This window comes from Theropithecus gelada, chromosome 11, assembly GCF_003255815.1.
Source record: "Theropithecus gelada isolate Dixy chromosome 11, Tgel_1.0, whole genome shotgun sequence".
Lineage (NCBI taxonomy): Eukaryota > Metazoa > Chordata > Mammalia > Primates > Cercopithecidae > Theropithecus > Theropithecus gelada.
The window spans coordinates 59,640,501-59,660,842 of record NC_037679.1 but is presented as its reverse complement, the minus strand read 5'-3'; the positions used below and the strand labels follow the sequence as shown (position 1 = coordinate 59,660,842).

General features: G+C 41.0%; 1 protein-coding gene across 2 annotated transcripts in view; it reads right to left on the bottom strand.

Moving 5' to 3' along the window:
* Window positions 1-279: 279 nt before the first annotated feature.
* SLC17A8 (solute carrier family 17 member 8) overlaps window positions 280-20,342 on the bottom strand; it is a 65,562-nt gene continuing 45,499 nt past the window's right edge. Inside the window, exons 7-12 of one of the 2 annotated variants that reach the window (XM_025402933.1) lie at window positions 20,155-20,294; window positions 19,888-20,037; window positions 18,472-18,604; window positions 9,842-9,952; window positions 4,495-4,622; window positions 280-2,516 (exon numbers count right to left, since the gene is read on the bottom strand). In XM_025402933.1, coding sequence (XP_025258718.1) covers window positions 2,172-2,516; window positions 4,495-4,622; window positions 9,842-9,952; window positions 18,472-18,604; window positions 19,888-20,037; window positions 20,155-20,294 — 1,007 coding nt within the window. In that variant the 3' untranslated portion in view covers window positions 280-2,171. The remainder of the gene's footprint in view (window positions 2,517-4,494; window positions 4,623-9,841; window positions 9,953-18,471; window positions 18,605-19,887; window positions 20,038-20,154; window positions 20,295-20,342) is intronic. The other variant, XM_025402934.1, reaches the window with a different exon arrangement.

Sequence of the window (20,342 nt, the reverse complement as noted above, 5' to 3'; positions counted from 1 at the left end):
ATTGCAACCTACACAGAGAAAAACCCATCACAACAAAATAATGTATTTTCTAGTTTTTAACACATTGATCCATGATTTCATTTTTAAAAAATACATATCATAAGGGCAAGTTACAGGAAAAATGTGGATTTTCTGCACATGACATCAACTTCAAACGATGCGATAAATACAACTTTGTGTCACAATATATATAATACTACCCTAAGGATTAACATGAGTTTTTAAAATACAATTATTTGACTTTATTAACACACACACAAAATAAAACACTGGCTATCATAAATTGCTAATTTTTTATTTTTTATTTTACTTAGCAAACAGCACAACTTTCACAATAAGTTCCAGGGATAATGGATAAAAATGACATAGTATGTTTTCTTTTCAACTGGAAAGTCCCCCAAAATGTTAAAAGATGACAATGATGATGACAGCTATTTACTTGGGCATTTCCTGCATGCTAGGAACTGTTCTATAGGGCTTGCATGGATTCACTCATTAAAGAGATTTAAAGATGTCTACTAACATAAATTGTATGCTAATGACATAAAGAATATTATTTAATGAAGAGTCACAATTTTTCCCCGAGATTATTCCGTTTATAAAATACACTACAACTCAGCTAGTATTACTGGGGACCAGAAATACATGTGGGAGAAATTAGAAAAAAAAACCACCTACAATAATAAATTACAAATAAATCTGTAATTTTTCCATATTATATATTTCTTCCGAAAGTAGAAATAAAATTTTCAAAACCAATGAACAGGAAAATAATTTTATTTTCAAATAACCCTCTAGATGTCAACGTTAAAAATTTAAATATATCTAAAAGTATCCATGTAATTGCCTTATGCAATCAAAGGTGAATTTTTCAACAGTAACTGTAGGTCTAATTGTCCCAAATGTTTTCATTGTAGGATTTCCCTGTATAACTACTGCTATATTATTGTGATTTCCCTGAATATCATTCCAAATAGAGTCATCATGAATACTTTTGATACAAAATCATAATTTTGTATAATCTGATGAAACTTCCTACTATAATCTCCAGCAGAGAAGGCTAAAGATATACATTTTTTTAAATAGAAAATTATTTCAGGAGAATTGTACCTAAGAAAACACATGAACCTACTTCTTAAATTATTAAATGTCTTAAAAGTTTACAAGTAATTTGGGACATCATTTAGCTACATTCTTAATATTACGAAAAGTTGAAATTTAATAACCAAACTCTTGTTTACTGCTTTCAGCCATTTTGACCATCAGATTCCTAAAAATTTGGCTCTCTTGCTTAGCTTTTCTTTAAAAAAACTATTTGAATCTCTGATGTAGTCTGTGACCCTTACTACTTTAAAAACTATGGAGTCACAGAACCATTTGACTCCTCAGATAACATAGAACACTGAGGGTCTTTGAATCTAGCCTCTCACACATTTGAATCCCCTCTGCCTCATCAACCCAAATGTTTCCCTTCCCTGACACCTGCTAAAATGGTGAATTACTCACAATTACTCCATTGTCAGTTTTCATTATTACAAATGTCTTCCCTACACTGAATGGAAATCTTCTTCCCAAAAACTGCCACCTATTGGGAGCTTCAACAATCTCAGCACTGACCCTGGCAGATGACCTTGAGCAAGTTCATTTCTTGTTGCTTTAGATTCGTTGGTTATAAAATGGGGATAAGAAATGTGTGTCATAAAGGTGCAGAGATTAAATAAGAGTGTTTATAAAGCACCTGCCACAACGTGGGGTTTATTGGGAACATGAAGCCCTCCTCTGCATGGCTACCCTAGAGATGTGGTGGCAGCTACTGCTACTGTTTACATTCCTTCTGGCCAAACATCCCCATTTCCTTCACTGTTTCTTTGAACAACATGGTATTGTCTCATTTTTCGTCTAGTCATTCCTTTCTGAGTAAGTTCAGCTCTTTGAGAGAAGGGTCAACTGTCAAGTCAAAAAATATGTATTATCAACTATGTTACCAGCTGAGCGCAGCTCCTTACCTATACGTGTCATTGAAAGATAGTATTTCTCTTTTCCTTGTTGCTGGGTAGATCTTCTCCACCCCCCATATTTGGACTTCTGACAAGCTGGGCTAAAAGAAAGGCAATAGGTATGGATAGTTTCTGGTTCTAAAGTAAGGAGAAGACAGAAGTGCACCTCAGACATTAGGATGTAGCTGAGAAGTTTCTCTCTTCATTCTGGTAGGATGTCGGCTCTTCCTCATCAAGGGTCGCTCCTCTCTGTCCTTTCCATTCCTTCTTCTGGACTTCACAATTCTGGATGGTGGCTCCATAAGACATCATCTTTTTGGGACTCACAAAACTCTCATGGTTGAGTTCTGTCTCCTCAGCTAACTCATCCTGGTCAATGATTCCACATTTCTCCTCAGAGAGATTCTCTGGGTCAGCCCACTCCTGTTTCTCCCCAGAAGCAAAGACCCCATAGAAGATCACACCACTGTAATGCACCAGGGCAGCTATGAGGAACACATTCTGCCATTCTTCACGGGTCTAAATAAGGAAATAAAGTGCCAATTAATGTTTTAACTAAAACCAGAGATTACCAGTATGTCCTGGAGGCCTCTACTGGGAAAAAGCACCTGCCCATTTGGAAGGCAATGCTCTGTTCCTTGGGAGGGAGGATGTGTGTCAGAAGCACCATCCAGGATTCAAACCTAATTTAAAAGAAAAACTTAAAAAATGAAAGTTAAGACTACAATGAATATAAAAGTTAGACATGACAATAAATATGAATTTTTTAAATTTAGAAAACACTTTTTTTTTTTTTTGAGACAGAGTCTCACTCTGTCGCCCAGGCTGGAGTGCAGTGGTGCCATCTTGGCTCACTTCAAGCTCCGCCTCCCAGGTTCACGCCATTCTCCTGCCTCAGCCTCCTGAGTGGCTGGGACTACAGGCGCCCACCACCACGCCTGGCTAATTTTTTGTATTTTTAGTAGAGACGGGGTTTCACCATGTTAGCCAGGATGGTCTCGATTTCCTGACCTCGTGATCCGCCCTCCTCGGCCTCCCAAAGTGCTGGGATTACACGAAAATACATTTTAAAATAAGCAGCACATAAAAATATTAATACATGCAGCACCATTGCATAGCTTTTTGAATACTCAAATGGGGTTTCCCTTCACGTAGTCAGCTAAATTAAACTTGTTTTAGGAACCTGCCGTTTTAAATATCAGAAGTCTCCTTCTTGCTTGTTGTTGGATACATAACAATATTTGAGCCATTAAAGTTCTCACCCTTGACTGGCAAGAACTTTATTTATAATCATATTTTCAGTGTAAAAAAAAAGTATGTCAAAATATAATGGGAATTTGTGTCTAAGGTTGGGGGAAGATATCTTGGATTTAACAGTCAGGTTATCAATCCTATAATTCCATGAACAGAGAGGGAAAACATGAATTCCCTGCCTATAAAATCCTACCTTCCTTTTCTGTCAAAAAGTACGAAATTTTATCTCACTTTTTTTTTTTTTCTTTTTGAGACAGAGTCTCGCTCTGTCGCCCAGGCTGGAGTGCAGTGGCGCAATCTGGGCTCACTGCAAGCTCCGCCTCCCGGGTTCACGCCATTCTCCTGCCTCAGCCTCCTGAGTAGCTGGGACTACAGGCTCCCGCCACCACGCCTGGCTAATTTTTTTGTATTTTTAGAAGAGACGGGGTTTCACTGTGGTAGCCAGGATGGTCTCTATCTTCTGACCTCGTGATCCCCCGACCTTGGCCTCCCAAAGTGCTGGGATTACAGGCATGAGCCACCGCGCCCGGCCCTCTCACACTTTCTTCTGCAGGAAGCTGAAAAAACTTCTGAAGTTATATTTGTAATAGGCAATCCAACTAAGAAAATAGTTGGGGGAAAATAATCCCATGGTATCAAAGAATTTTTATTTGCAGAAAGCAGCATCTTGAGACGTTTCAGTGACAAAGATAAAGAAATCAGGTGTGCTGTGGTTGAATTCTGGATGGATCTGCCTCTACCACTCACCCTAGTCCAAATTCACAAAGGCTCAGTAACAACTGGGTAGGTTATTAATGTCCTGTTTATTTTATTCTTAACAAGGAAGTAGAATAGCACTCATCTTTTCATGCTGAAACATGCTAAGCAATGGATGGAATTAGGTTATAAAGTTTAATCACTGAGAATGAGAAAACAATCTTCAGTAACTCACTTATCCCGAGGTGACTGCCTCAGTTTCTTCTTTGTGTCTCTAAACAGTTTCTAAGGCCCATACCCCTCTCCCCAGACTTTTATTCCTCAATTGAAAAAACATAGAACAAAACAACAATTAGCCTTGGTGCCATTGATACGCAATGATTTGAAAATCAGAAGAAGAAAATAAAAATAAAAGAAGTTCAGCTGACTCAGTCAAGGTCAAGGACATACACATTTACAGACTGCGATAGAGCTTTGTAATCTCAAGTTTGTGTTAGTGCTCCAGTCCTCTGATACTGTAACCCACAGCCACAAAGGAGAACTTTACCTTGTGCCTGGTCATTGCACCAACAATGAGGGGACAGACCATTCCAGAGAGGGTTCCCACTCCATTTGAGATCCCCATGAGAATGCTGGCATAGCGGGGGGCAATATCCAGGTGGTTGACATTAAAACCTACAGTGAAGCCAAAACCTCAAAATCAGAGTCAAGAACAGAATTCCAAATACACTTTGGAAAATACTCAGTTGTCCCAACCTTCACCAATCTGTTTGGTTTCCTCTAGTATATGACTGATGGATATTAGTTTCCAGACCAAGAGGACTGGGTTCAAGAGGCTGTGTCCACACAAAGCAGTACTGGTAGACAATGCTCGAACTGATTATGGATATCTATTATGGGCTCTCTCTATAAGGAGAATTATGGCATCTCTACCTTGTAGGTTCTGAATTCCAAAATATGGTGTTTGGCACAATACTGAAAAGCCTAAAGACTGAATCACATTTATTCAGAGTAAATAATCATGCAATCATATACAGTATGACGAGACCAAACCTTGCTTTATAATATTCCCGCTCCTACCTTCGACTTACTCTTAAAAGGCAGCCAAGAGTAAGCCTACCTTATTGGCCACATGGCCACATTTTCACACAATGAAAATGGTGCTTTTTAATGAAACATTTGCACAAACATTGGGAGAACCTCTGCAATTTACAAAACACTTTCACACACCTACTGAATTTGGAGTTTGTAAATCTGGACTTGAATCTTATTTCTTCTATGTAAACAAGTAATTTGGGGGCCTCTGTTTCTTCATCTCCGATATGAGGATAATATTACTACTCACTTCATAAAGTGATAGAGTGATAGAGACTCAGGGGAAATAGGTATGTGAAGCAAATATCGAAGCTATACTACCACTACTACTACTACTACCTTCTGCTGCCACTGCCAGGTAACTCCCTCTCTTTGAGGTTTTCTATCAAAAGATAATGCTGCTGGCCGGCCATGGTGGCTCACACCTATAATCTCAGCACTTTGGGAGGCTGAGGCGGGCGGATCACCTGAGGTCAGAAGTTCGAGACCAGCCTGGCCAACATGGCAAAATCTCAACTCTACTAAAAATACAAAAATTAGCCAGGCCTGGTGGCACATGCCTGTAATCCCAGCTACTTGAGAGGCTGAGACAGGAGAATCGCTTGAATCCAGGAGGCGGAAGTTGCAGCAAACAGATCCGACGTTGTCAATATATTGCAGGGTTGCATGTTCGAATCAGACAGACTTCAATTCTGCTAGCTTAACTGAGATGCAAGCCTAGACCAAGGATTTAAACTTCCTGAACCTCAGTTTCTTTATCTATATAATGGCATAACGATTCTTATAATATTGACGTAGGAATTAAGTTAAATAATGTATGTTAACTACACGGTGTATAGACATGTAAACCAATATGCATGCTCTTTACAGGTGGTTAGCCATCCGTCTTGTTTAGCACCATCTCCCCTGAACTAGCAAAGTGCCTGGCACATTGTGGTCACTCAATAAATAGTTGCTAAACTAATTACCACCTTCACCTACTGAAATTATAGCAAGGAGTTGTAGCCTTTATTCATCTTTTTGTTTTCCTTTGCTTTGCTTTTTACTTCTCTATTCTGTGCAAAAAAAAACCTGAAAATAGGACTTAAAATATTTTTTGTTCTAATCTGGCACATTGGTTGGTTGTCTTTTCTACCTCCCTTCGGGGAGAAATTTTGAGAAAACTTTTTGGTAATAATAAACATACCTTCTCTTTCAGGTCAATGTGCCAAATGATCAGAATATAAAACAGCTGCAAGTTCATTAATCTTATCACTGATTTGAATGTGATAAACACTTTATTAGAAAAGAATCCAGAGATAAGAAGCAATTAATATGATTGTTGAGTATTACGCTCTGATACAAAGCCTGGGCAACTGCATTCAGCTAAAGATAATGTGGGAAAAGCCATTTAGGTTTCTAGCTGCACAATCCTGACATTTGGGGAGGAGGGGAAATCACTGAGAAATTGAGATATTGATAGATTTTTATAGCAGATGAAAAAAATTACACACAAACTGAGAGAATCTGTCTTCTCTGTATAGGACATTTCCCAAAACAGGCATCACTCATTCCTTGCCTATTTTTAACCTCATCTATCTCAGCAGTCTTGTCTATAATCAGCTCCTAAATTGTGCCAGTCAGTCTTCCCTGGCATCCATGTTTATTCCTTTAAAAGTTGGCAGACAGTAGATCCTGAGGAATTATTGCCCCGTGGCCACAATCCCTCCCACAGTGTCATTGCTGGGACCAACTGGGACCTTTATTCCACACTCCCAGTCACTTCGCTGGGCGAGTTAAACCACACTTTGGTTTCCCCACCAATAAAGTGAATGTAGCAATACCCTTCTCATCAAGGTTGTGATGAGGATTAAATGAAATCATGTTTAAAAAGTGGCAAGAAGGCCAGATGTGGTGGTTCATGCCCGTAATCTCAATACTTTGAGAGGCCGAGGCAGGAGAATCACTTGAGGCCAGGAGTTCGAGACCAGCCTAGACAACATTGTGAGACCCTGTCTCGAAAATAAATAAATAAATAAATTTACACACACGCACACACACACACACACACATATAGGTATGGTGGCACATGCCTGTAGCCCCAGCTACTCAGGAGGCTGAGGCAGGAGAATCAATTGAGCATGGGAGGTAGAGGCTGCAATGATCTACGATCATGTCACTGCCCTCCAGCCTGCGTGACAGAGTGAGACCCTGTGTAATTTTTTTTTTCTTTTGAGACAGAATCTCTCTTTGTCACCCAGGCTAGAGTGCAGTGGTGCAATCTTGGCTCACTGCAACTTCAGCCCCCCCAGTAGCTGGGACTACAGGCACATACCACCACAACCAACTAATTTTTGTATTTTCAGTAGACATGGGGTTTCACCATGTTGGCCAGGCTGGTCTTGAACTCCTGATCTCAGGTGATCCATCTGCCTCGGCCTCCCAAAGTGCTGGGATTACAGGCATGAACCACTGCACAAGGCAACAAACCCTGTCTTAAAAAAAAAAGGAAAAAAAAAAAGCAGCTTCTGTGATTTGGAGTATTGGGTTTCTCTCCTTCAGCCTGTGACTTAATTGGCAATTGGGGGAAAGGAAGCAATATGAACTTGAACATTTCAGTATCTCTGGGAACAGGATATGGATCTCTTTTGCTCACAAAGTTATCAAGGGAAGTCGTTCCTTAGCATCCTTCTGGAAGCAAGTCGTGATTGCTGTGCCCTTGCTACTCAAAGTATGGATTGCCCTGCAGCAGCAGCAGCAGCGCTGGGGAGCTTACTAAAACTGCAGAATCTCAGGCTCCACTCTAGAGTTACCAAGTCAGAATCTGCATTCTGAAATATCCTATGGTGATTTCATATAACTCTTTGAGAAGCACTGGGCTGGTGTGTGTACTAATAGAACAATAATGGTGAACACTCGTTAATTTTGTTATGCATCTGGCACTGTGCTAAGGGCTTCAAATAAATAAAACTAAGGTTTTTATTTGAATAAATATTTCCACTAGAATGCAAACTTTAGGGGGATGGACTCTTTCATTTGTTCACTGCAATATCCCCAGTGCTAAGAATAATACCCAGCCCACAAGAAGTGCGAGGAAATGCATGAATTATCTAAATTTATCCTCCCAACCACCCTATGGGTTGCTGTTTCATCTCTCCAATCTCTAGATGAGAAAACTGAAGCTTGAGAGTTTTCATAATTTAGCAATTTTTTTCTTTTATAAATAGTAAGTAGTAAAGAGGGCCTCAAACCCCACCCCAGATCTGTGCATCTCTAAACCGAATTACTTAGCTGCAAGTTACTTTTAATTTAGACTTTTACTTTATTTTCTAATTTAACTATTCATCAGCTCTATTTATTTTGACAGATACAAGCCCCTGTCTTAGGACAGTTTAGACCAGAGGTTCCATGTTTTTCTATTCGTGGACACTAACACTATTTGATATCTAAGGCAAGCTGGAATAATGGAAGGAGCATAGCCTTTGGGCCACGCAGAAGTGTTCTGGCATCCTTCCTTTGCCACTAACTGTGTGACATTAGGAAAGTATTAAATTTTTCTGAGCTTTAGTAAAATAGTGAAAAATCAGTAACGTAGTGATATACTACTACTTGCTTCACAATGTTGTGAGATATATGCAATATATGTAAAATTTTCTTTAAGTAACCATTTTTTATTTTTATTTTATTTATTTATTTATTTATTTTTCTCGAGACAGGGTCTCACTCTGTCATCCAGGCTGGAGTGCAGTGGCACGAACTCAGCTCACTGCAACCTCCAACTCCCAGACTCAAGCCATCCTCTCACCTCAACCTCTTGAGTAACTGGGACTGCAGGTGTGCGCCATTACACTTAGCTAACTTTTTGTATTTTTTGTAGAGATGGGTTTTTGCCATGTTGCCCAGGCTGGTCCGGAACTCCTGGGCTCAAGTGATGGATTCATCTTGGTCTCCCAAAGTGCTACGATTACATGCATAAGCCAGCGCACCCGGCCAGTAACCGTATTTTTTATTATAATGTTTTAAAGATAGACAAACAACTAAATTTCACCCTTTGACCCAGTTTTGCATAGGAAGCTTCTGATATGATTGCCCTCTGGCCTCTCTCTCACATACAGTAGACCACTTTCTGCCCCTGTAAAATGGGGATCGTAACAGCACTGATACCCAGCAGAGTAGTTGTGAGAGAGACTTGTGAGAGGGCTTAATACACGCAGATCACATGGAACAGTCCCTGGCACAGAATCTGTGCTTGGTCATCGCTAGCTCACATCATCACTGTCATTATTCTTAACAGCTTTACCCGGTTGAGAAAGTCACTTCCTCTCTCTGGACCCACATTTTCTTGTTTGGAAAATGAAAGTAATGGAGTAGACAAAAATCTAAAGAAGGTTTTCACTCTTAAAAAAGCTTCTGATTCTATGACTGTAATGATACTCACAGTTCTCTAGCCAGAGGCGAGGCTTGAAAAAGTCACAGGAGCCTCTATCAGGTAGGGTGACATGGTGCTAAAGTATGTAAGTCCACTTCACCCAGGACATACGCTTGGGCCTCTGCTCATATCTCGGAAGGGTCATCTGCGCTTTGTGTCTTTTCCCATAACAAAGTAAGTAGGAAAAATTCCACCTTAACTGAAATCCCAAGCCCAGTTCTCAGTGATCTTACAAAATCACCCCTACTAGATGACATTCTCTGGGCGGTGGTCCTGCTATCTGAGAATGGACTGGCTACTGAAAGAAGGTGCTACAATATCCTTGTCCTTCCTTCTTCCTGAGACTTGTTGAATCTATCGTCAAGACCTGGGAACCCAAAGGACACATTACCTGAAATAGCAAAGCCACTAAATCCTACAGCAAGCACCAGAAAGGAGATAGCCACCCCTTTCGTATGGGAAAAGCCAACCACCAGGAGTAAGGTTGCCTCCATGCCAAAACCTGCAAGTGGAAACAGCAAGGGAAAACAAAATGTCATTTTCATATCAGTCAACCCAAGTTCATTTATTTATCAAATAAGAACTAACCTATAATTCCACATACCTAAATTTATTTTGTTTGTGTGTGTGTGTGTGTGTGTGTGTTTTTTAAGTTCTGGAATTTAATTTTTTTTTTTTTTTTTTTAACTTGAAGTTCTGGGATTTAAGTTCAGGGATACATGTGCAGAATGTGCAGGTTTGTTATGTAGGTATACATGTGCCATGGTGGTTTGCTGCACCTATCAACCCATCATATAGGTTTTAGGCCCCACATGCATTAGGTATTTGCTCTAATGCTCTCCCTCCCCTTGCCCCCTAGCAGGCCCCAGTGTGTGATGTTCCCTTCCCTGTGTCCATGTGTTCTCATTGTTCATCTCCCACTTATGAGTGGGGACATGCGGTGTTTGGTTTTCTGTTCCCCCACAGACCTACATTCTGGTACAGAGATTACAATGCCATGCAGGTATTTCATGACTACATGACTCTGCTAATATTCCCTGGGTGTTCGCAAACTTTCTAACATTATCCCGGTGCACCTTGAACACCACACGGTCCCAATAGGTTCCAGTGATGCTCCTGAGATGAGGGATGTTAATTATTAGTTGCTTCATGGGTAATTGCCCCTGCCATTGTTAAATACTAAAACTCTACTATATAACTGTGGTAATGATTCCCCTTTGACTAGTTATGGCCTTTCCCGTAAAAGTAAAATGACAACACACTAATATTTATTGCCAAAAGCAACCAGAAAGCTGTAGCAAATATCTGAAACAAACAAGAAAAAATAAACACAGCACTTCACCACTTGTAAAGCAAAAGTCAAAATTTTTCTATTTCAGAAATTCACCAAGCTCTCAGGCCTCTTAAAAAAACAAAAAAACAAAAAAACAAAACAAACAAAAAACGACAAATAGTACATGAGATTTTTGCACAGAAAATATTGCAGAACAAAAGTACTTTCTGTTCCTTTCATTCAGAATAATTGAGTCTAGCAAAATAAAAAAAAAAAAAGAATGAGGAAATTATGAAGTTTCTTCTCACCCGAAAAAAGAAGTTCAGCTAATAACAGACAGAAAAATAATATAAATATTTCCAAGTATATAGAATGCCTTAGGAGGGGGAAGAGACAATTAGTGGTGCTTCATTTGAAGACTGCTGATTCCAGACATCTCCACACAATTGTCCTACAGTACCTCAAAGGCAATATGCCCAAATCAATTCTCTCGTCCCCTATTTTTTAATTTATTATTATTTTTATTATTATTGAGACAGAGTCTTATCACCCAGGCTGGAGTGCAATGGTGTGATCTCGGCTCACTGCAACTTCTGCCTCCCAGGTTCAAATGATTCTCCTGCCTCAGCCTCCCAAGTAGCTGGGATTATGGGCATGCCCCACCATGCCCAGCTAATTTTGTATTTTTAGTAGAGTCGGGGTGTTTCCATGTTGGTCAGGCTGGTTTTGCCATGTTGGCCAGGCTGGCCACTCCTGACCTCGGGTGGTCCACCTACTTCAGCCTCCCAAAGTGCTGGGATTACAGGTGTGAGCCACCGCCCCGGCCTCTTCCCCTGTTTTTTTACTCCTAAACAAACAATGCAAACCGTCACTACCACGTGCTTTCTTCTCCTTCTCTAAATTAATCTTCTCTATTCTGTGTTTAGAACCCAGTCTTTAGAGTCAAAACTGGTATGGGTTCACTTTCCACTTCAAAATCACTAATTGTGTGACCTTGAACAAGTTACTACACCTCTTAGATTCCTCATCCAAAAAATGGAGATAATACCACAGCCTTGTGAGGTATCGGAAGAGTGAATGAAATTGGCATATGAGGTACTGAGTGTGGCACATGGGCACAGCTCAACAAATGGTAGCCAGAAGTCCAATGCAGAAATTTCAGAACTGCCTTGGACTTCTCCTCCTGCCTCAGCTTTCACGTACAAATCTGCAGGTTTGGCCTCGGAAATATCTGTCCAGTGTAACTGCCACTTTCTCCTCCCCTGTCACTGCTTTAGTTCCAGCACCTGTGACCTCTTACCAGGACAACTGCAATAAGCCACCTTTTTTTCTCCTTTTGTTTGAGATGGAGTAGTGCTCTGTCGCCCAGACTGGAGTGCAGTGGTGCAATCTCAGCTCATTGCAACCTCTGCCTCCCGGTTCAAGTGGTTCTCCTGACTCAGCCTTGCCAGTAGCTGGGATTATAACCCACCACCACGCCCAGCTAATTTTTTTTTTTTTTTTTTTGAGACGGAGTCTCGCTCTGTTGCCCAGGCTGGAGTTCAGTGGCGTGATCTCTGCTCACTGCAGTTGCCTCCCGGGTTCACACCATTCTCCCACCTCAGCCTCCTGAGTAGCTGGGACTGCAGGTGCCCGCCATCACGCCCAGCTAATTTTTTGTATTTTTAGTACAGATGCAGTTTCACCGTGTTAGCCAGGATAGTCTCAGTCTCCTGACCTTGTGATCCACCTGCCTCAGCCTCCCAAAGTGCTGGGATTACAGGCGTGAGCCACCATGCCAGTCTAATTTTTGTATTTTTAGTAGAGGCTGGGTTTCCCCATGTTAGCCAGGCTGGTCTCGAACTCCTGACCTCAAGTGATCCATCTGCCTTGGCCTCCCAAAGTGCTGGGATTACAGGCCTGAGCCACCATGCTCAGCCATAATAAGCCACTTTGGTAGTCTTCCCAACTCATCCTCTTCTGATGCATTCTCAATACCACTGTCTTTCTAAGCCACACACCTCATTATTCCCTCCTGTGCTTAATGTATTTGTCATGGGCTCCACATCATGAGTATAGTGTTCTATAATGAATCCCTCCTGCCGTTCCAGTTTCATCTTCTTCCAGCCCTCATCTCTTTGCTTACCGCCCCCATTCTGTAGACAGCCATCTGTGCTATAGACATACTCCTCTATTAGTTGTTTTCTAACCACACAATACTGTCTCATGCCCGTACGTATTTTCACACATTGTTTCTTTACCTGGAATACTCTTCTCTCATCACTTTCTCTTTTTCTGAATAAATCTTACTATTTTTAAAGTCCAGATTAAATAGTGCCTCCTCTAGAAAGCTTCCCTAACAACCCTCTCCCTACCCTCAACCAATGAAGCTGACATCACCTTCTCATCATTTTATAGAACTTTTCAATATTGCTTTGTAACTTTTCATTTGTGTTTCTGCCTCTCCCACAAAACTGTATATTTAACACAGAGTATGGCTAGCATGTAGTATGCACTCAATAAATAATGTTTGGCCAGACATGGTAGTGCACACCTATAATTCCAGCTCTTTGGGAGGCCAAGGCAGGTGGATCACCTGAGGTCAGGAGTTCAACACCAGCCTGGGCAACATGGCAAAACCCCTTCTCTACAAAAATATGAAAGTTAGCCAGGCATGGTTGCATGTGCCTGTAATCCCAGCTACTCGGTAGGCTGAGGCAGGAGAATCACTTGAACCCGGGAGGTGGAGGTTGCAGTGAGCCGAGATTGCACCACTGCACTCCAGCCTGGGCAACAGAGTGAGACTCTGTCTCTACATACATACATACATACATACATAACATTTAATGAATTAATGCAAAGGAAAGGAAATGGGACCCAGAATAAAGAAAATAAGATTTACAAGCTAAAGTACTTACCATAAATGATGGTTATTAATATTTGCCTTTTTGAACCATTTCTTCAACACTACTATAAAGAAGGGCAAGAACTAATAATTGTTTTAAATGACTTCTAAAGAGGATGAAATGTAATTAGGGAAGTCTTACTTTTAAAACTACATGCTTTATATCATTGCTACTTTTTCTTAATTTTGTTTCAACATTTAAGATTACACATAGGGAAAAATTACTAGTGTTTCATATACTAACTATATGTGTCTTAGAAGTGGCCTATCCTAAATAACAAGACATTTGGCTGAAACTTCTTTTATTTTAACACTCTCACCAGAAGCGTGCAGAAAGTTAATTCCCCCAAAGAATTAGAATGATGATATTGTGTAAAGAATAAAACTTACAAATGATACATCAGCTCATCTGTAAGAAAACAAGTTTTGGCCAAATAGCAGATTGCCAATGGAAAAAAAAGTATTTAAAAGCCTAAATGGTTTCTACTGACAGTTAAAATACTAGAGACAGGGCTGCATGTTTCAGGAGCTTAAGAATAAAATTTGAACTTTAGGGGTAATGAGAAAATCCTTAAAACCGAACCTATTTAGAATTGCCCAGAAAAACAAAACTAGGACTTAAAGGCCTAAGAAATATTTTATTTCATATTAAAACAATCTGAAGTTCACACATGCAACTGATTCAGCCACAATAGAATTTTTGACCTCAGTTACACTTTACATGTTCTATAGAGGGGGCAGGACAAGAATTTGGCATCTGTCTTTAAGTATCTTAGACGTGGACCCTGATTCAGAATGAATTGAATATCATGTCTTAAGGTGATCTATTTTGCTTTAAATGATTTTAATGGCACATTGAAATCTATGGAAAGAAAAGATGACAGGCTCCAAGATATGTGTGATCCTTCTCAGATGAGAAATGCCTTCTATATTTCTTATTAGGAAACCAAAAAGCCAACCAAAATTCTCTGGAAGATCATACCAGTGCTTCGTCATTTCCAAATCAACCTGCATTCTTCACTGATAGCACAAAACTTTATTTTCATGTAGTTATCTCTGCTCTAGCATCTCTGTATTTAAGCAGAAAAAAGTGGGACCATTATGGTCTTTTTAAAATTTTTATGTTCTATATATAACTCACTTGTCCTACTATGTCAAAATATAAAACAACATGAAAAGCCATGTGAAGAGGTATTTTTTAAAGATGGGAGATGAGGCAGAAAGATTCCACATAGGCCTTCCAGTTTCTTCAGAAAAAAACTATTTCCTCTCAACAGGCACTTTGTTAGCAATTAAACATCTTTGAGAGTTCTCATCACCACAACATAACATCATCACCACCAATTAAGGAGAAACAGCAGAGGTATTGGGGCAGAATTAAATAGGAATAAGACATTCCCACAAAATATGCTCAAGAATCTCCAATGCATCTGGGTTTAGAAGAGGTTGTGCAAATAGTGTTTAAATCCAGAAGCTTCTTTAAAGTTGTTGGTTTAGAAGTACACGTTTTTGGCCAAGGGAAATACAACTGAATTGCAGATATTTGTTAAAGAACTCTGAAAAACTTCTGTGTTTTTTGCATCTTGAACACAGGAGAAGAAAAGTGGCATTAACATTTGTTGAGAATTTTTTATAGGTTGAACACCACACTAAGTGTATTTATACATTGTATCATTTAATCATCATAACTACCCTCTGAAGTAAATATTATTATGTAGATTTTAAAGATGAGAAATGTTGGCCCCGAGAATTTAGAAATCGACCCCCCTCTCTCCATCTCCATTGCCACCTCATTTGTCCAAGCCACCATCTTCTCTAGACAGGACAACTGAAATTGCCTCCTACCTGGTCTCCCTTCTTTTACTCTTGTACCCTGCATAATTCCCCAGATTAAAAATAAATAAATAAGGCCGGGCAAGGTGGCTCACGCCTGCAATCCCAGCACTTTGGGAGGCCGAGGCGGGCAGATTACTTGAGGTCAGGAGTTCAAGACCAGCCTGGTCAACACAGCGAAACTGTGTCTCTACAAAAATACAAAAGATTAGCCAGGCCTGGTGGCCCATGCCTGTAATCCCAGCTACTCAGGAAGCTGAGGCAGGAGAATCACTTGAACCCAAGAGGTGGAGGTTGCAGTGAGCTGAGATTGCGCCACTGCACTCCAGCCTGGACGACAGAGCGAGACTCTGTCTCAAAAAAAAAAAAAAAAAAAAATCAGACCATATCCATTCTGTGCTTTAAATCACCTGCATCTCAATGTACTTCAAATAAAACCCAAGTTCTGCATTCGCCAACAAGGCCTGACATGATCTGACCCTAGAAAAACATCCCAATCCCATCTCCTGTCACTCAACCATTCTGACTCCCCTTCCTTCTATTCTCACACAGGCCACATTCCTGCCTGCCCCAGGGTCATTGCACATACTATTCCCCCTGCCTAAAATCTTTTCCTGAGAGAGCTGTAATAAGGCACCACATGGTAAGTTGCCAATATAGCCATGTGGACATATTCAGAGGGATCACTGGAGAATGGCATGGCTTTAAGGAAACACAAGAGGAGAACTGAGCTGGATGTATAGAGAGGACTGGGGTAAGAGGTGAAGGTGAGAACTCACAGGGAAAGAGAAAAGGAGTGGGCAAAGTCAGAGACAGAAAGATATGTTCAGGGCTTGGGTGAGGGCTGTTCAGCTGGAGCAGAATTTTATCATTAGAAGGGTGAGGCTTTGGCTACTGTATTAGTTTTCATTTTTTTAATTTTTAATTTTTTAATAGAGACAAGTTCTCACTATATTGTCCTGACTGATTTCAAACTCCTGAGCTCAAGTGACCTGCCTGCCCCAACCTCCCAAAGTGCTAGGATTACAGGCGTGAGCCACTGCACCCGGCCTACCACTGTATTAGTTTTCATTTGCTGCTGTAATAAATTACCACAAACTCAGTGGCTCAAAACAATACAAATATCAAGTATTAACTAAGGGATAGACTTAGGGGTCTTTAAGATCTATTCCAATGATTAGATGCCACCTCTAAAATATGCTCTGCACTATTGTACAGTTCTGGAGGCCGAGAATCCAAAATGGTACAGGACTAAAGTCAAGGCAGCAGCCTACGAAGTTGCATTCCTTCTAGAGGTGCTATGGCAGAATCTCTTCTTGTCTTCTCCAGCTTCTAGGGTCTGCTTGCATTCCTTGGCTTGTGGCTGCATCACTCTGACTCCTGCCTCCACCATCACATCTTCTTTTCTGACTCTGACCCTCCTTCCTCCTTTTATAAGGATTATTGTGATTAGATTGGGCCCACCTAGATAATGCAGGATAAACTCCCATCTCAAGAAACTCAATTTAATCCCACCTGCAAAGTCCTTTTGACATGTGAGGAAACATATTCACAGCTTCTGAAGATCAGGACATGGACATTATTCTGGCTGCTACAGCTCTCTTGGAGAGGACTTGCATACAATATCCCAGAGCTTCACCTCCTGCCTACCAGACAGCAAGCCTACATCCACTAACCCTCAGTCCCCTACAGGAAAGTTCAAGCTAAGGTCAGGTCCACACATCCCTGCCCGGGACCAGCCGTCAAGCAACTGGGAGAACAGGTGCCAACAGACTCTTAGGCTTTCTTCCCGAAATGCTCTGGGATCAGATCATGCCTGCTGCTGTGTCCCTCGGTAGTCTTCACTTCTAAACGTTCCAGACCTAGCTGATCTGTCAGAGCATGCGCAATCCGTCTCTTTCAACTTAATATCACGGTTGTGAGCTCTTGCCCATAGGTGGCGCTATCCTCTACCTCCTGCCCGCTCATCCTGACGCTAGTCCTCCAAAGGGGTAGCAGCAAACTAAGCTTTGGCGGTGGGCTCCGGCGGACCTGATACCTTGCAGGGATCTGCTACTTGAGCAAGTCCCTTTATTTTACCTCTGTTTCCTCATTGCAAATTGCATATAGTAATAGTACCTGCTCCACATGGTGGTTATGAAGATTTTTAAAATAATGTATTAGAAGATTTAGCTTAATGTCTGGCACAGAAAGCATTCAATAAATGTTCATTTTAAAAGCTAAACAAAAAAGATGAGTTTTTTGAAAAGCACTTATGAACATTGTAGAGGTTCACAATTACTTTCGCCTACCTCTTTTGGGAAATCACCTAACATTCACTTTGTCTTTACAAAATTAAAACATAAAGCAGAAGCCAAATAAACCAGGAAAGAGAATGGTGTCTGTGTGTGTATAGCCCATGCACAAGCATAGGTTAGGAGGAAAGATTACTTTTCTTCTGTTTCTTACCAAAACATATGGATAGGTAGAAAGGTAAGGAGAGAAGGGAATAAACTACATAAGCAAACAATAAATGTGGAAGGATGTATGGAAGAGTCCCGGCTGGATGACCTCTTGGCAGGACTGTGATGTACAACACTCAAGTATCTGCTGAGGGACAGACTTAGAGGTCTTTAAGATCCACTCCAATGATTAAATGTCACTTTTTTTTTTTTTTTTTTTTTTGAGACGAAGTGTCACTGTCACCCAGGCTGGGGTGCAGTGGCGCTATGTCGGCTCACTGCAAGCTTCGCCTCCTGGGTTCATGCCATTCTCCTGCCTCAGCCTCCCAAGTAGCTGGGACTACAGGTGCCCACCACCAAGCCCGGCTAATTTTTTATGTTTTTAGTAGAGACGGGGTTTCACTGTGTTAGCCAAGATGGTCTCGATCTCCTGACCTCGTGATCCGCCCGCCTCGGCCTCCCATAGTGCTGGGATTACAGGCGTGAGCCACCGTGCCCGGCCTAAAAGTCACTTCTTAATATATGCTCTGCAGTTCCGCTTACCCTAATTCTACAAAAGCTGCCTAAGCCATCTATGAAATCCACAGTACCTCCACAGTTCATGATTTTTCTGACAGCAGTTGTGGTCAAAATTTGTCTGCTTCTTAAATAATCAGCCAGTTGTCCTCCAATAGGTACAACGATTGTCATAACCATGTGTGGGACTGCTGACAAGAGACCCACCTGGAAGGGAAAGAAACAATAAGCAATTTGTCATTACTTCTGAGAGAGGGGCCTCCCTAATTCCCTTGCCCACCTCCACTCCACAGCCCCCCTACCTACCACCACCAAATTTAAGCATCTAATTATGTGGGATCTGGGAAGGTCTGAATTTCATCATAAATAAATGATGAATGAGTGAATGATTTTAGACCTATCTGTGTCCTCTACCAGACTGGAAGCTCCTTGAGGGCAGAGATGACTTTTCTTTATCACAGAGGGCATGGCACATGGGAGATAAAGAACTTGGCACCCAGTGAGCACTGATGACTGATGACAGCCACCATTTCACGACTATGGCAGCTCTTCCATGGTCACTTCTGACAGTATCTGTAGCTAGGCAGACATTTGTGCCTGCGCGGCTGCTGTTCTTTCCCTTGTAGGAAAGAGGTTTAATTATCTTATGATGACAGTTGATGATTCACTATCCACACCCTTCCTCCCTAAAACACAATTGGCTTGATGATAATGTCTGGGGGCACTGAAAGAGGTTCTTGCTTTTTTTTCTTTTTCTTTTTTCTTTTTAGACAGAGTCTTGCTCTGTTGCCCAGGCTGGAGTGCAGTGGTGCAATCTCGCCTCACTGCAACCTCCGCCTCCTGGGTTCAAGTGATTCTCCTGTCTCAGCCTCCTGAGTAACTAGGATCACAGGCGTGTGTCACCACGCCCAGCTAATTTTTGTATTTTTAGTAGAGGCAGGGTTTCGCCATGTTGGTCAGGCTGGTCCTGACCTCAGGTGATCTGCCTGCCTTGGCCTCCTAAAATGCTGGGATTACAGGCGTGAGCCACCATACCTGGCAGAAAGAGGTTCTTTCTAACCCATTGCAAGCAATGATTGTTACTGCTATAGCCACCATTATGGAGACAGGGTGTTCTGCAAAATGAGTGGTAAGGTTCTTACTGTTACTCACTGAGTAGCTTATAGGAAAAAAAGAAAACTCACACCCTCAAATCTTTTTATCCTCACCTAATATGCCATCCTTGAGCTAGCTTCAAAAACACTTTAAGATTGGGTACAACATAAATCTTTAAAGCAGCTTAATACGACTCTGATCCTTGCTAAGAAGAAATTAAACAGCTATGCATACTATGCATAGAATGTGTAACTTGTCTGACAGCTGGGCTATTAGGTGTCACAGAACTGTTTTAAATTATGATCAGCAATTTAATTATTTTATCATACAAAGTTATTCTCTGTAGAATCAAAAGATTTAAAGTTCAAGAATATTTGGAGCATCTGTATGTTTACCTTACTTATTGCAAATCCAAAGACCTCTTCAAAATAAGCAGGCTGACTTATAAGGAGCAAATAAAAGGTCCAGCTTCTGCAAAAATTTGCCACGATGATTGCATAAACCGGCAAAGATGTGAAAAATCTTTTCCATGGGGTACTAAATTTCTAGGGAGTAAAAATACCGTGAGATTTTTTAGTAAAGATATTGACATTTTTTCTGTAAATAGGCAACACAATCACTCATGAAAACAGGTAAGTCTTCATTTGACTTTTTATACTTACACTTAGACTAACCACGCTGGCCCCTTCTCCTATGCTTGTCTCTATGTAGGTCTTCTCCTCATTGGATATTGTTGGATGAGCTGCTGGGCACTCATAGGCCTGCAACAGCCAAAACATGTACCAAATAATCCCAAACATACCTGCAGTTAAAAAAGAAAAGACTGGGTTATATGGTCTCATTTTCTTCC